The sequence below is a fragment of the Calidris pugnax genome, unplaced genomic scaffold (assembly GCF_001431845.1).
Source record: "Calidris pugnax isolate Ruff unplaced genomic scaffold, ASM143184v1 scaffold199, whole genome shotgun sequence".
Taxonomy (NCBI): Eukaryota; Metazoa; Chordata; class Aves; order Charadriiformes; family Scolopacidae; genus Calidris; species Calidris pugnax.
The window spans coordinates 407,976-424,702 of NW_015090970.1; the positions used below are offsets into that span (position 1 = coordinate 407,976).

The 16,727-nt window shown below is 51.0% G+C and overlaps 1 protein-coding gene across 19 annotated transcripts in view; it reads right to left on the reverse strand.

Annotated features, from left to right (window-relative positions):
- PTPRS (protein tyrosine phosphatase, receptor type, S) overlaps positions 1-16,727 on the reverse strand; it is a 219,816-nt gene that overhangs the window by 88,127 nt on the left and 114,962 nt on the right. For all 19 annotated transcript variants that reach the window (XM_014952826.1, XM_014952827.1, XM_014952825.1 and 16 more), the window contains exon 2: positions 14,349-14,516. In XM_014952826.1, the coding sequence (XP_014808312.1) occupies positions 14,349-14,436 (88 nt within the window). In that variant the 5' untranslated portion in view covers positions 14,437-14,516. The remainder of the gene's footprint in view (positions 1-14,348; positions 14,517-16,727) is intronic.

The window sequence follows — 16,727 nt, forward strand, 5'->3', positions numbered from 1 at the left end:
GGTCCTGGTGGGAAAATATTGCCTCCCCTGGGCCTCCCTGAGACAAAATTGTTTCTTAAAGCATTTTGTGCCAGCCTGCCAGATCGATACCCTGACATCCTCCCACCTGCCTCAGCCAGGATGCTGGCTCAGGAATACGGGACAATTTGGGCAATATATGCAGTTGGCCAACAAGAGCAGACTGAAGATGGCCCCCGGCCCCCCAGCCTGGGCTACACACAAACACATGGCCAGACCCTGCCCACACCATGATCCCCTTGAGGTAAAACCCTCAGTCCCGTTACATGGAGGCCTGGCCGGCAGCACACAGCCCTCCTCCTCTCCGCCATGGGGGAAGAGATCACCCCACACATTTTGCAGCCAAAATGGCTGAGAGACCTAACTGCCACCTAAGTTGCTCCTCTCTTCTGAGATACAGCCCCCCAGCTTTGGGGAAGGTCTGAGGAAGAAATCTGCTCCCACAGGGAGAGGGACAACATGTCAGCCATGTCCTCTTCTACCCGTTCCCCACAGGGGAGGCCTGGAGGCCACCGCCATAGTAACAGGCCTGAAGGCCCAACTCATGTCCCCTCAGCCCCACAGCTGCCGAGGAAAAGTCCCAAGGATGGTCCCTGACCATATTACTGTATGATTTGCCCCAGCCCTGGGTAGGAGACGGGCAGTGTGTGTGTAAACCAGCCCCTTGTGCTGCAGGGTCTCTCTGAGGGGGCTGCAGTCAGACGTCTCGCCATCTCTGCTCCCTCCTGACCCCTCAGCACCAGCCCCACGGCCGGGACCCGGTGCTGATTTTAGATGGCAAAATTCACCTTTGTGCTTAACACCCCCGCCTTCTGCAGCCCCCTCACGCCACCCCCAGCAAAGCACCTCCACAATGGACAAATAAAGACAAACCACTTATTCTTTCATCTGGCCCCAGCGCAGAGAGCAGCGTGAGCCTGGCTCAAAGGGCCCCTTCGCCCACAGCGGCAGCCATCCACGGAGACAAAAGAAAGCCAGCTACAAACTGTGTATTTTAAAAGGCTTTGCTTCCAGTTCTGGTGCCGCCAGTCCCCGCCGCCAGCGCTCTGGCGGAGGCCCACGCGCCGGTCCCGCTGACCCATGGCGCCGGCACACCAAGTGTGGGGTTTCAGCTCTTCCTTGGCCGATGAATAAACACCCATTATCCCCACGCCGGGGAACGCTGTACCTGAGACCCACCACTGAAACTAAAGCAAAAGAAGAGCACAGCAGGCACGCCATTTTCTTGCTGTTTGGCTGGCTCATCATAGCCTTCCCCAACGTGCACGGCAGCCATCGTTTTGCCCACCATTCCTGGTCGACCTTCAACAAATGGCCCCGTGGTGCTGAGCCTGATGTTTCCCTGCAGAGCTGCCCACCATGAGGTCGTGCCCACACTACTGGAGGAGATTCAGGGTACATTAGCCATCGTCAGCCTTTACCCTAGCTCAAAAATACCAAACAGACCAAAATTCACCCTTTTTTCTCTATATATGCACATCTACCTTTCAAGAGCAAACTTAAAAGAGGAGACCGTTAAGCCATTTACGGTCAATGTTATTTTGCCATTAGCGTTAGCACACCCCAATTTGCTCTTCCAGGCTCCAGATGATTCCCATAATCGGGAGTCAGATCTCTAGCTCTGACGCAAGTTCGGCTGACCTTGGGCACTCACCCTTCCCCACACCTCAGTCTGCCACACGTAGCACGGAGGTGACAACCCTCATTTCTCACACCTGCCTGTCTCGGTCTAGACACTACAAGCAATTTGGAGCAACGGATGGTCTCCGAACAGACCTGTTCGGCACTCAACACCCTAGGTGGGATTGCACACAACTACTGCCTAAATGCTATAATACAAACAAAAGAAAAAAGCCACACAAAAAAAATCACTAGAAACAGAACTCAGAGACCTTCTTCCACATGTACTTCTTGGCGTAAGAAGAAGATAAAAAACAAAAGCCAGACAAAAGCCTTGCAATCTCCCAACAAGCAGGTCATGGTAGCTTGAACTGAGACTTCTCTCCATTATTTCTCACCCCTCGTTAACTTCAAGGAATCCAACAGCATTCTCAGTGGCACACAAAGGGTCAAACCCTCCTCTCCTCCTCCTCCCCCTTCCCTTTGGTTTTTGGGCTGAAACTTTCTGCTGATCTGGTGAAACTCCATCTCCCTTTTCCACAACTGCTGACAGGCTCAGGATGGGAGAAGAAGCAGAAGGCACTCCCCCAGCTACAGCCCTGGGAGGCAGCGCTTCCATCTCCCCTCCTAAACACCTCTCCAGGAATGTGAGATCCAGGTCCAGCCGTGAGCTGAGTGTTTGTTTGCTGGTTTGGGAAGACGTGTTTTACACACGTGTGCTGCTGCGGTGTGTTTGCATGCAGCAGATGCATATCCTGCATTTGAGGGACGAGTGCTGAGTAGCTGGGGACAGCCCAGGAGGAGGAGAGAAACAGCTTTGTCACACCAGTAAAGGGGAGCTAAAGAGGGGAGCAGAGGGTAGAAAGGATGGGAAAATTGGTGGGGATAAGGAGAGATGAACAGGGAAAATGCAAGAGAAGTGGAGCAAGACGGAGAGGAGGGAGGTGTTCAGAGCCAGAGCAAGGAAGTGAAGATTAGATAGAGGAGAGAAACCACGGAGCAGATGAAAACAGGAGAGAGCAGCCAAATTTGAGACAGATGGAGAGTGGGGAGCAAGAATGTGATGTTTGGAATGGGTACGTATTTCAAAGCAGCGGCATTAGGGAGCGGGGGAGCTTGCAAGAGGGGTAGAGGCAAAAAAGATGGCTCCATAATTTAACATTTTTCTTCATGAGAGGAGTGAGAGCCGCAAACTGGGAGCAGGACTGATGCAGGCTGTGGGGAGGGTCTCTATGGAGACACTCACCAAGATTGAAAACACCCTTTGGAGAGGTTCTGCAGAGACTCTGGTCCCCTTGAAATCCAGGGTTTTATTGATAGATCTTGCACTTTTTTTCAAGAGTTGTTTCTCAGTGCCTCACAAATAAAATTAAAATGAGGGTTTTTCTGACAGAAAAAACAAACAGGGAGTGAATTATATTCCATTTCCCCGTCAATAACTTCTCTCCAACCCAGTCGTCTTATCATCATAAAAAGTCCATTAAGCAGTAATTGGGGAGGCAGCAGAACACAGGGCTTGTCCATGAAACAGGAGCGTGCTCGCTCCCCAACTGGCCTTTTCTGGGAAGGCAGACAGGATAATTATAGGCTTCAGACAGAGACTTCCTCTTACTGTCAGCAGCTCTTGGCTCCCTTCAGGGAGATGGGACTGGCAAGGTTGGGCAAAGGAGGGTAAAAAAAGATCGGGGACGTTTTTTCAGAAGTGAAATACTTCCACCTTGCTATTCCCCTGCTGCTCATCCACCTGACTCAGAAAAGCTGGGTTATACACAAGTGAATGCAGGCTTTTTTCCCTGTTGGACACGAGGGAATGTCACTTGAAAGATCACTCCCTCTCCCTTCTTGCAAGGCCCCAGAGAAGGAAGGACAGCGGTGAAGGATGCGAGCCAGTGTGGGATTTAACACGAGCAGAAAATAGGTGAGAAAGATCAAGAACACATTTCACACACCTTTGTGACACCGGCTGTCCAGCAACCCCAACACCCGCACCTTTCCAACGCCTGCCCCTGCTGCCAGTCCCACCAGTCCCACCAGTCCCACCTTGCCCCTCAGCCAGGATGAAGCAGCAGACCCATCACAGCCAGCGCACATCAAGCTGTTCTTGCCATGAGGCTTGTAATTTTGGGGATCTGGCACATCCACACAGCCTTCAGGCTCCTGTTTGCAATCCAGACCCTTTGGAAGAGGAGGTACAAGCCTGCGGCAGTGGAGGCAGGATGAGACTAAGGCTACCAAAGATCTATTCCTAGTTCTGACACCCAAGGTGAGAAAAACCACGTTATCCTGCCTGCTGGAGGGGAAGCATAATCCCTCCTTCTGGTCTATTTAAACTGCTCGTTTTCAGGGATGGGACCGTGCCTTATCGCATGGGAACAGCAGCGAGGATGAAGTCACCCAGTTTCGGCAGGAATTCTCCAGGCTACCATCATACATCCGAATGTATGGAAAGGATCCACCTTTCCCTATAGCTCAAAGGGTGTCTGTCACTGCCACAGATTGGTCCCAGCCCTAGAGAGTGGCACTTTGGGGATACAAAATCCCCCTCTCTCTGCCGAGTGCCTGCACCCAGAGCCTTTCCACCCACCCTCCTGGTACAAATCACACCGAGGGGCAAAGGAGCGAGTAGGTGTTAACACAGATTGGACCTCTGGCCAGGATTCTCATTCACCTTCAGGCACCACAACGCAACGCCAGGAAGAAAGATGCTCCTTGTGACCAACAAGAGCAGAAGCAGACCAATGATGCTGCTGTGTGAGATGGCAGCCCTGGGACCAGCTGCTGAAGGGCCAGGAAGCACAGGAGCACACACAGCCTCAGCAACGCGGCACGCCAGGACCCCGGGGGTACACAAGTGCTTTCCATCAACTGTAACAACATCTCATTCCTTATTTGTCCACAAGTCCTATAACAAGGCATAATAACCCTGAGCAGAGCAAGAGCAAGAAACCCAAGGAGCTATCCTGGGAACTTAATGAGGGCCCCTTGTCCATCAGTGTTGTGACAGCGATCCCAGATTGTTTGCAATCAGAAGCTTAAGGCAGGGAGCTCTCCCTCCCCTTGTCATGTTGCTAGGACAGCTTCTGCTCCAGCCGTGTCATCGATATTGGCATCCCGGAGAAGCTCAATTCACCCCCTACCTAGAAAAGACACAGAGAGAAAGGACTTGGCTCTTTACTCAACTTCCGCTGCTCCGTTTGAGTCGCTGAAGAATCAGAGTCTATGGGGGATACCAGAGCATGAAAAACCACCTCCTATGGGACAAGCCTGAAAGAAGAAAAAGCTTAACGAGCAAGGATCCCAACTCCCAGGGGGCTGTGCCATCTTAATATAGCCCGGCAGAGGTCCTGAGCCACCGAAAAGTGACAGCAGAGTCAGCAGCAATGGGGAAAACAAACCGCTACAAGCTTCTGCATCTCATGGTCTCTCAGAGAAAGCGCAGCGCTAGAAGCCCCCAGGATGTGATCAGGGAGATCAGTTCCCATCCCGGGTTTAGTGATATGACAAAGACCTTTGCAAAATGTAAACAGGGAGCTAAGTCCCCTGCCTTGCATCGCCGCTCAGAGGGGCTGCAGCACTACGGTAGATGTACGATCCCCATCAAGATTTGCCAGCTAATACATGCCTGCAGGGATCATTTGGGGATGGAAGGCACATCGGATAAACAAAATATTGTCTGATAAAACTCTGCTCTTTTCCTCCTGTAAATAAAAGCTGTATTACTTCCACTTACTGGCTGTAGTCTACTTCTTTCTTTCAGGCAAGAGAGGAAGTCTCCTGGTCTATAGGAAAAGGGCAAGGTACAGTTCCTACCACACAGAATTTTGGTTATTGTCAAAAGCTTGAGACATCATTCCTATCCAAGCCCTGAAAAGAGCCTCCAGCCCACATTTTCATGGAACAAAAGGAGATTCTGGGAATACAACCTTCACACACCTTACCCTGGGTCTTAACAGTTATTGTGAGCTTGTACTGCTCAACAGCACTGGGACTGGTCAAGGGAGCTCAAGATGGGAGATCTTGAAAACAAGAAATGAAACTCCAAAAAAACTAATGGAAGAATACAACCTCTAACAATCATGATCTGTATCATATCAATAACATCAAGGCCAGGTTGGACGGGGCTTTGAGCAACCTGGTCTGGTGGGAGGTGTCCCTGCCCAGGGCAGGGGGTGGGACTAGCCTAAAAAATTCAGCTTTGGGTTAAGTAGAGATTCAACAAGCCCAAAAAACAGTGCAACACATGAGCAAGAAAGAAATGAAAACATGGAAAAGCAGCAGCAAGCACCCCTTCAACTCTTCTGTGAAAGACAGTGATTGAGGAAGGTGAGATTTCTTTTTAGTAGGACAAGGTTTTGTTTGTGTTTGACACCTGCCAGGAGATGCGAGGGATGGCTGCTCAGCAAAAGGCTGTAACGCAGCCCCTCCAGGCATCAGGGCAACCTCTCAGGAGAAGGCAGTCCCTCAAGTGGCAGCTACTGGAATTAACCACAATTAGCAGATCTTATAAGGAAAGGGGATTATCATAACATTCGTGAAGAAGAAAAACCACCACACAGAAAGCCCTCAAAACCAAACAGATCCTACCCATGGAGACAGGCCAAGGAAAACAAGAGCTAAAGGATCTTCCTGGATCACTGGATGATCCCAAGAGAGCCAGTCTCAAGGTGACCTTTAATAGTTGAAATGAAAAAAACCTACACCAGCTTTTAGAAATTCATTCAAACAAATCAAAGTCCAGGGTAAAGATTTGTAAGGGTTGGCACTCTCAGACTAATTTATGAATAAATCCATGAATTCTTACGGAGGTGAGGGAGGAAGAGGACAGAGGCAAATTAATTTGACTTTATTAATTAAAAAAACCACCAAGTTTCATCACCCTACCACTCTTTAGAGGTTGTGTGAGAGTGTGTGTGGGGGGGGAGTTATGCTCATTAATTATGCACAAAATGCAAAACTATCATCCTCTGAATGAGTTTAAAATAAGGAGAAACCCTTTCAGAATGGGGAGAAATTACTCCCCAAGGCAGCTGAAATTTCTCTTGCAACTTCAAAGGACAATAAATTATTCAAATCGCTCGCGCCACTCCACACGCTCTCTCACTCTCTCCCCTTCTCAATTTTATGCTCCTGAGTCAATTAAAGGTTTGGAGGACTCAGAGAAACTTTGTAGAATGCAAAAACCAGTGGCAGCTCCTTCTATTTATTTTTTTTTTTCTTTTTTTTACAGCTTTGCTTTTCCTCTTGGCCTCAAAGGGAAACAGAAAGGATTCTGTGCATCACAGATGAAACTAGCAACGCTGGTTTTAAGCCACCCCGTACGAAGCAGCGATGTTTCATGTCTGCAACACGACGGGACACGCTAAAAATCCTCTACGCAAAGGCTCCTGTGGAAGCAGGTCAACCCCCACTCCTTCCCCGTCAACTGTTCAAATCACTCGGTGCGATATCCCCTTTCAGAATCTTAGCAGCAGACGTCCAAGATATATTTATAATGCTCTCTCCTGGCAACCTCCGGGTCTGGGTTAGCTGTGATCTCTTCCCTGGTCACGCTGGTATCTGCTGTGCCCTTGGACGGAAGAGGTGGCTCCTCTGCCAAACCGTAACCTGACTATTTAGCGTTTGCAGTGGGAGAACCTCCAATCAAGACTGAGACTAATTACACCGGACAACAGGCATGGCGAGAGGAGACCTTGCTCAGAAAAGCAACTCTAGAGAAGCAAAAGGAGGGAAGGAAGGTTGAGAAGGTGCATTCAGAGAGCGAGGACGCTCCCGCCTCCTGATCCAGCACCCAGCTCGCGTGATGGTTTGCTCCACCACACGCAGCAGATGGCATAAAACGTGACTGTTTTCATGAACTTTAACAATCCCCAAAAATTAAAGGCAGCTGCAGTGCAGGGAACATCACAGCTTTCTAAGGTGGGAACTGGGACCAATTATGTTGCAAGAGAACATCCTTGACTGGAGGGGAAGAGTGGCACAGAGTAAATAAAACTGTTCTTCAGAGACTGTGTCTCACAGGCCAGCTCGAGCCCAGATTCCATCCCACGCACGCTGAAGAACGACATTCCTCTGGTCGGGCGTCCTTGAAAAACATTCTGCTTTGCCTTCTAAGAATTCTGTTGGGGTTGCCAGGCCACAGAAAGGGTGGGAATACCCTCGCAGAGTCCTTCTAGTGACCCAGGAGATTTGTATTGAGATGGTCTTGAAAACACACCACCAGGAAAGGCTGATGTGACCCAAGTGAAAAACATTCTGCTTTGCCTTCTAAGAATTCTGTTGGGGTTGCCAGGCCACAGAAAGGGTGGGAATACCCTCGCAGAGTCCTTCTAGTGACCCAGGAGATTCGGATCGAGCTGGTCTTGAAAAGACACCACCAGGAAAGGCTGATGTGACCCTGAAGAACGACATTCCTCTGGTCGGGCGTCCTTGAAAAACATTCTGCTTTGCCTTCTAAGAATTCTGTTGGGGTTGCCAGGCCACAGAAAGGGTGGGAATACCCTCGCAGAGTCCTTCTAGTGACCCAGGAGATTCGTATTGAGATGGTCTTGAAAACACACCACCAGGAAAGGCTGATGTGACCCAAGGTCTTGGTGAGACACCAGAAGGATCCTGTCCTTCCTGGCAGTACATGCTGGGTGAAAAGCACACCCAAAGGGGCAAGTGACAAAGAAGTAAGTATTGGCTTCCTGGAAAACCTGACACACAGTAAAAACCCTAGTTTTGGCATCCAGGTATGGCGAAGACAGACATGTTGTCTATCACAAATAGGATGTAGATGACATTTTCACACAAGCCGCTTGTTTACACAACAAACAGATGCTCTTTTCCCCTAACTTAGCCATCTAATGAAGCTGAGCAGCAAGAACCTCTGGTGGGGAAAAGATCCTTTACCAGGAGACACCCATGACTGGGTGCCAAACACCCGTGGCTGCTGCTGTCCCCAGGTGCTCCTCAGCAGAGATTAATCTAATAAGCGTTCACAGTGTGGGGCACAGCTGAGACCTGGGAGGTGATGGCCCCCCTTGCCCCCAAGGAAGCTCTTTCAAAAGATGATTTATTTCCTCACCTGGTCCTATAGAAGACACAAACTTTCCAATTTGAGTTGTCTAAAAAAAGAGGAAAAAAAGGACAAGACCAAAAAAAAAAAAAAAAAAAAGAAAAAAGACATACATCACTCGATCCAGGCAGGAGAGGTTTAATTTAATCAGGCACTTAAACAAGGTGACACAGAAGCTTAATTCAGTGTCCTTGAGTGGGACAACAACTAGTCCAGAACCCTCAGCAACCGCAGGCTGGATCGCAGCTGGCAGACGGAGAAGGCGACAAAGGAAAGGGCAATTCAGAAACAAGGACAGCAAGGTGTCTCCCTGCCTGACACGAGCGGCGAGTGGAGCCGGGGAGGGAAGGAGGGACCTCTGCCTTCGGAGAGGATGCAATTTCAGATGCTGCCTCCTCTTGCACACCCTTAGACTCTACTCACTGAAGGAACCATGTGCAACACACATAAAAACACCACCACCTCCCCACTGACCACACGGAATCACAGAACGGTATGGGGTTGGAAGGGATCCACCACCTCCCCACTGACCACACAGAATCCCAGAATGCTATGGGGTTGGAAGGGACCTCTGGAGATCATCTCCTCCAACCCCCTGCCACAGCAGGTCCACCCCGAGCAGGTCCCACAGGAACGTGTCCAGGTGGGGTTTGAATGTCTCCAGAGAAGGAGACACCACCACCTCTCTGGGCAGCCTGTTCCAGGGCTCTGCCACCCTCAAAGTAAAGAAGTTCCTCCTCATGTTTAGGTGGAACTTCTTATATTCAAGTTTGTGCCCGTTCCCTCTTGTCCTGTCCCTGGGCACCACTGAGAAAAGCCTGGCCCCATCCTCCTGACACCCACCCTTTAAGTATTTATAGGCGTTGATCAGATTCCCCCTCAGCCTTCTCTTCTCCAGACTAAAAAGCCCCAAGTCCCTCAGCCCTAACTTCTGCTCCCCTCTAGCCCACCAAGGGGAAACTGCTCTTCTGCAGCCCCCCCCAGCAGATACACTGTCGTATACCTCAATTTGGACACCTCCTTCTCTCAGGTCAGTGCTGCTGCGTTTTCCACAAATCAGCCTCCAACACTTACACATGGAGCAGGTTCTCCCACAGCGCAGACAGATTCACCTCCCACTGATGTCGTCTTAAGGTGTCTATCAAAGTCCTAAGGTGGAGTCTTCTTGATTTTTACTACCAACTTATCTGACAACCGCTGTCTTGGCCAACGAGAGATCAAAGCTAGGACCTCCGGAGCTAAAAGCGGTGAGATCTGCTGCCGAGGCTAATCCTCTGTGGGTAAGAGCATGGGAGGAACCATCCAGAGGAGAAGAGTCAGATACACCTATAAATCACAGTGATCTGGATCTCAGTGAGACCAGCCGTGCAGTCAGCCACCAGCTCCTACATCTCATAGCATGGAGCACACACGCTCCACACGCCTTTCCTCACTGCACCGGCTCCCAAAAACGCTTTGCCAGCCTGAACAGGGACCTACAGGAGCTGAGGTCCTCTCCCAACCCACCCCACACGTCCTCCAGCCTCTCCGCACGCGTGGTGCCACCCTTGCTGCCATCTGCTGCCAGCCCCCACGGATGCGCGGCAGCTCACCGAGCGCCCGGCATGAATTACTGTCTTCTGCAAATTAACGAGGGAGCAAGGGCAATTAAAAGGGAAGAAAAGCCAGGGTAATGCATCATAAAAGGGGCTTTATTCTTTTATTTTGTCAATTGCAATTTAGATTTAATTATTTATGCTAATACTTCGGAGTGTGCTAGTAACCGTCCTATACTGTGATTTATAAAAGGAAGGAAACCTAAGTAATAAGTAATGTTCGCTACTGCATCTGCTATTAAATCTTTGCTGGGGCGGAGAGCCACACACCAGCCTTCTGTGTATGCAAAGTACCAATTAGCAAAGCACCATTGTAAAACGCAAAGGTTTAATCAATGGGAAAAATCCACTTGAAAACAGCGAGCATGCTGATTTCGGTTATAAAAAATTACCACATTTCTCTACAGTAAGTGGCTTTTTATCTGCGACTGAGGAGCGCTTGAAGTGGGCACGTTGTTCCTTGGGGTGGCAGAGGAGGGCAGGAGGACCTGACCACTGTCCCCAGCCTGGGTCAAACCCAGTTGTGCTCCCGGGCTGGAAAACATCCTGCCCAGTGACAGCCATCCAGAGGAGCCTCATCTTCCCTGTGTCTGGTCTTGTGAGATGTTTTCAAGGTGCTCGCTGCAGAGATTTTATGACTGGGGCTGGGGGCATGACCGGGAAACAGCACAGCTTGGGTCTGTACCCAGGTACGTCAGCAATTTGGGAAGCTGTTCCCCTCCCCTGTATCCAGACCCCATCTGTCTGTCTGCACTGTCTGGCTGTCCGTAAGCTCCACAGGGCACGAGAGCTGCCTCCTTGGCCCGGCAGCACCTCAGGGCACAGCTCCTGGGGAAGGCTCCCCTGACCCACCGCAGCAATGCCCATTAGCGTTACTCCCCCAGCCAGCTCAATCCTTCACAAAATGATAATACATTCCATTTAACGAGAGGCCACAGAAAATAATCATGGAGTTAGCAATTTCCAGCTCTACGGCTGCCCTTGACAATACAGAAGAAACAAAGGAAGTGTCCATATGCAACCCAAGAAAAAGAGAAGAAACAGGTCTGCCATGTACCTTTCAATTATTATCCTCTTCAGCTTCCCAAGGAATAACAGCAGGCTGAAAGCAGTGTGGTGCTTTGGTTTTTTAATTTAAATAGCAGTTTCCTTTAAATAGAATGTTCCTGCCATAGAAAGATTTAAATCACTGACTGAGATCAATTAGCCTAGGAAACAAGGGAAGTATTTTAATGGTCCTTTGATTGCAGAGGCCGCAGCTCCTCCAGCGCCGCGCTGGAAGAGGAGGCAAGTTCAAGCTTTCAGCCCCACGCTTTGCTGCGAGGGGAACCATTCCCCTGTGAAGCCTGGAAGATGGTGCCCTCCAAAATCTGCTGTCCTGGGGGTTTTCCTACCTGCCGTGGGGGCTTCCCACCGCGGCAGGGGCACTGCCTGGCACCGCTCGCCCTGGGGGCTGCAAGGCCTTGGCAGCCCCTCTGGTGAATTAGGGCAGGAAATCGGGTCAGCATCGTGGGCAAGCGCCAGCCAAATGGATGGCGGCCAAGGGATTACGCGAGAGGCAGTGGGAGAGAGCCCAGGGCCATCTGATGGGAGAGGACACTGTCAGAACAGAGTGACAGCTCCTCACACACTCTCCACCGTTGTGACAGACAAAGCTGTTTGCTGTTTGCATGCCTCGGTGGGGAACGAGCTCGGATGCTACAGCCTCTCCAGGAGGAATTCAGCAGCCCCTCCAAAATCAGGAGCGATCAAATTCATCATCAACAGGAGGTAGCAGAGAAACTCCAAGGACTGGTACCTAACGGGGAGCATCCCCAAGGGCAAACAGGCCAGGGAGATGCTACAGCTTAGGGGAAGAGACAATGCCTGGCCTGATTTCATCTGCTCATCAAGCAGGTGAGAGCAGCCCGGCCTCGGACACCGCGTCCTGCACCCTGCAAAGTTCCCGTATGCACACCTGAGAGCAGCAAGGGGAAAAAAGAAAAGCATAAAACCTCACAGTTTGGGATCCAAGGACACTGCAGAGCTACAGGAGAGAGAAACTTGGCTGGCAGCAGCAAGGTGTCTGCTGAGCAGTGACAGATTTCAGCAGGGCTTGGGCCACACAACTGGTGCCTTCTGTGCCTGAGCAGCACCGGCCCCTCCTGAGGGCACATCTCCACCAGAAGTGCTCTCTTGCAGTCACATAGAAGGTGGGATCTTCCAGCAGAGCTGGAATCTCTCAGCAAATCTCACCCCACAAAAACCAGGGACAGACAAGATGCTCGTTTCTTCCCAGGAAAACCAAACCCACAGAAAAACTCAAGTGACAGAGCCATGATTTTGAGAAGCCCTGATTCCGCAGAGTGCCCACTCCCAGCAGGGAGCACACGGGGCTCGGTGTACACTTAAGAATAAAAGGACCCCAGTTTTCAAAGCACTGAGACATCACAATAGATGAATCAGGGCTTTGCTCGTACGGAGAGGCACTTGCACACACATGAACTCTCCATCTGCGCCCGCAAAGCTGCACTGCTTAGTTTGGAAACAAGACGACAAAGGGATTTGGCCAGGAGTGTTACAGCAAACCAGTGGCAGGACTGGAACCCTGGAGCCCCAACACTGGATTTTCCACCCTAAGTGTCCCCATCTCTCCTGACTCTCCTGCACAAAGAGCTAGGAATGGAGATTCCTGCTTGCAATCCCCTGCTTTTGCAGAAGCCAAGGCAGGCAGCAACCTCCTACCACCAGTGCCCACTTTCACAAGCCAAAGAGGCCACCTGGAGCCCAGGTGGGACACAGAGCTGGCTTTAACATCTGCCCTGGGCGCTCCTCAAGAACCTAGAGTGTTAGCTGTAACATCCAAGTAGGACCTTGGAAAATAAGCAGGACCTTGAATAAATACTTGGGCAAAAGGCTGTGCCAGGTTCCTGGCTGCCAACCACCGTTGGCATCACCAGTTCCTGCTACGCTGAACCCGGGGCTGTCTTCATGAACCAGCAGCACCGTCTGAGGTACAGACTGACCCACAGCTACACACCAAAAAAATGGCCCTAGAGTGAACCTCCCAGAGCCCAGCTCCCTTCCAGGGCTTATTAAATAGAAAAAGAACAAAAGGAAACTTTATCTTTCTGCACATGAATGTCTCTCCCTGCAAAGAGGGCCTAAGCATGAACCGAACAAAACTCAGGAGGGAGACAAGGGCAAATCTATCCCCGCTCGTCTCCTGCGGAGAAGAGAGAAAGCTCAAAAAAAAACCTCTCCCAGCAACAAAAGGTCGAGGATCCGTTCAGTCCCCGGTGACCGCGTCATCTTAATAAACCCTGATAACGAAGCGATTACGTTAAAAGCTGTCAAGGGCTACGCTGACCAGAGCAGCCCTCTCTCCAGCTTCAAGCAGCTTTGCTGGGGAGGAAAAAAAAAAAAAGTCATAATTCTATCAGCTTGGAAGATTCTATTCCCCACTGATCCCGAGTGATCAGCCTTCATGTCGAAGGAACATTACATTCAAGCCGCTGAAGATTTTCCCTTTTTTTTTTTTTTTCCTTCCCCTTTTCATTTTTTAAAGCAAGAATTGAAAGGCAGCAAAGATAAAAACTGTGTTAAACTGGAACTGGTTCACTCAGGGGGAAGAAGAAACATAATACTCTTTCTTCGGATGCTGTTGTGAATCCAGCCCCAGCAAGTCACGGGACAACGGTCACTGGTGTCTGACAGACACCTGAAAGGCAAGAGCAGGAGAGGACAATGTGGGTGAGTGGGTGGGATGGGGCTGGGAGGAGGGGGAGGAAGGCTCTGGGAAGAGCTCCCTCCCCTCCTCTCCAGCTCTTTGGCAGCTTTATGGGCAAGCCAAGACCCAAAGCAGGCTGTGAGGACCTAGCTGCCCTGTAACGTCCCTCTATAGTGGTATAGGAAGGCACTGGTGGAAAGCTAAAGATGCTGGGAAATTAAGACACACAATCAACTCTTTAATGCTAAGAAGGAGGAGGAGATATTTTGCTTGCTCTAAGCACTAGAGCCCATTCCTGCTGTCCTTCTCCAGGAGTGGGTGAAGAAAAGGGGAGAGCAGAGTCACTTACTTTCCGCTACGCAGCCTATGAGCAGCACGGAGAGGAGGTTCACGAGGGAGACCAGCGAAGACATCCCAGGGCTGGGAAGGATCCTCATCCTCTGCAACAGCCTTCAGCCCCAGCCGGGAAGGCTCCGGGTCAGCAGGACTCACAGCGTCTCCCCAGCGTTGTCAGCACCTGCGGATGCACAAAGGGAGAGGGGAGAGCATTTAGAGAGAGGAAGGACATCGGCCGACATCGCAGGGGGAGCGAGAAGCTGAACGGAGCCCGGAGAGGCCCCGGGGGACCCTTCACAGAGAGGGTGGTCGGGCATTGGAATAGGCTGCCCAGGGAGGTGGTTGAGTCACCATCCCTGGCTGTGTTTAAGAACCGTTTAGATGTGGTGTTGGGGGATATGGTGTAGGGGAGAACTTTAGAGTAGGGTGGATGGCTGGACTCAATGATCCCGAGGGTCTCTTCCAGCCTAGATAATTCTGTGATTCTGTGAAAGCGGTGGCTGTGCACGGTCCCTGCGAGGAGGCCAGGCAGCCCTTCGCCTCGGTGCCACCAAGGTCTTGGCCAACTCCATTGCCAAAGGGACTGGTAAGGACAGAATCACAGAATCACAGAATCTTAGTGGTTGGAAGGGACCTCTGAGATCATCGAGTCCAACCACAAAAAAAAAAAAACAACCAAAACACACCACACCAAACGCCCACCAAAAACACCGCACCCACCAACTAAACCCCACACTCAACACCTCACCATAAACCAATAACCTTGGGCACTAGAGCAGGCCCTGAAGAGCCATGTCTATACGTTTCTTAAATCCCTCCAGGGATGGTGACTTCACCACCTCCCTGGGCAGGCTGTTCCAGTGCCTGACCACTCTCTCAGTAAAGTAGTTCTTTCTAATATCTAATCTAAATCTCCCCTGCCCCAACTTCAGACCATTTCCTCTGGTCTTGTCGTTCGTCCTTTGGAAGAAGAGGCCAACACCTGCCTCTCTACAACCTCCTTTCAGGTAGTTGTAGAGGGCAATGAGGTCTCCCCTCAGCCTCCTGCTGAGGAGCCCAGCCTGCAGGCTGGTAACGGGGGATTTCCATGCACGAACTCACAGGAAGGGAGGGAACGGCGCAAGAAAAAGCAGCGTAATCGGGAGGCACCGACTGGGCAGAGCCCCTCTTTAAAGTTTAACACCCCTCAGCTTCTCTCCCCAGCACAGGAGGAAGGCAGAGCTGGCCCCAGCAGCGCAGGAGCAACGAGGTGTGAAGGGATCTGACCCGACAGGGCCCAGGGACCCTCTTAAAGGGCGATTTTTCCACAAAAGCACAGGGCGGGCGAAGAAAAACTGAAACCTCACACACAAAAAAAAACCCCAAGAAGGAAGAAAAATAAAACCCCACAAGAGGGAAGATGAAGCAGAAGATGTCTCCCCTGTGTCCCCTTTTGTTTGCTGAGGATCCGGGCAGCTGGGGGAGGGATTTCTTTCCCACCCAGGCAGGCTCTGTGCAGGCAGCGCTCACCCCAGCACAGCAAGCCTGAACCTCAGCCCTGGAAACAGCTTAGGTGTCCCAGAGCCCTTCTTGTGAGGCAAATGCACGATGAACCTCCCAGGCCTCACTGAATTTCACTGAATTTCACTGAATTTTTTACAGTTGGAAGGGACTATAGAGATCATCTAGTCCAACTCCCCTGCTGAAGCAGGATTGCCTAGAGCTAGAGCATGTTACTCAGGAGCATCCAGGCGGGTCTTGAAAATCTCCAAGGAAGGGGACTCCACACCCTCCCTGGGCAGCCTGTTCCAGGGCTCTGTCACCCTCACCGTGAAGAAGTTTCTCCTCATATTTGAGTGGAACCTCTTCTGTTCCAACTTGTGCCTGTTGCCCCTCGTCCTCTCACTGGGAACCACTGAAAAGAGTCTGGCTCCCTCCTCCTTCAACCCTCCCTTGAGATACTTGTCAGCATTGATAAGGTCTCCCCTCAGCCTTCTCTTCTCCAGACTAAAGAGTCCCAGCTCTCTCAGTCTCTCCTCATAAGGGAGATGCTCCAATCCTTGAATCATCTTTGTTGCCCTTCGCTGGACTCTTTCTAGTAGTTCCCTGTCCCTCTTGAACTGGGGAGCCCAGAACTGGACGCAGTTCTTCTAACCACAGCTGGGATCCCAGCAGCTATTTTGCAGGTCTCAGAGCCCCTGCCCTGCTCGGTGCCTCAGTTTCCCCACCTGCAACGCGCGGAGCAACCTGAGCTAACGCCAAACTGGCAGAGAAAAAACCTGAAGCAGAGGGCACCACAGTTTATCCACGGACCAAAAGGCACAGGAGGCAAACACACAGCCTCCAAAGGGAGGTTTTCTCCCTCCCGCTCCTGCCCTGGATGCACAGAACGTGGCTGCAGGACAGCACCAGC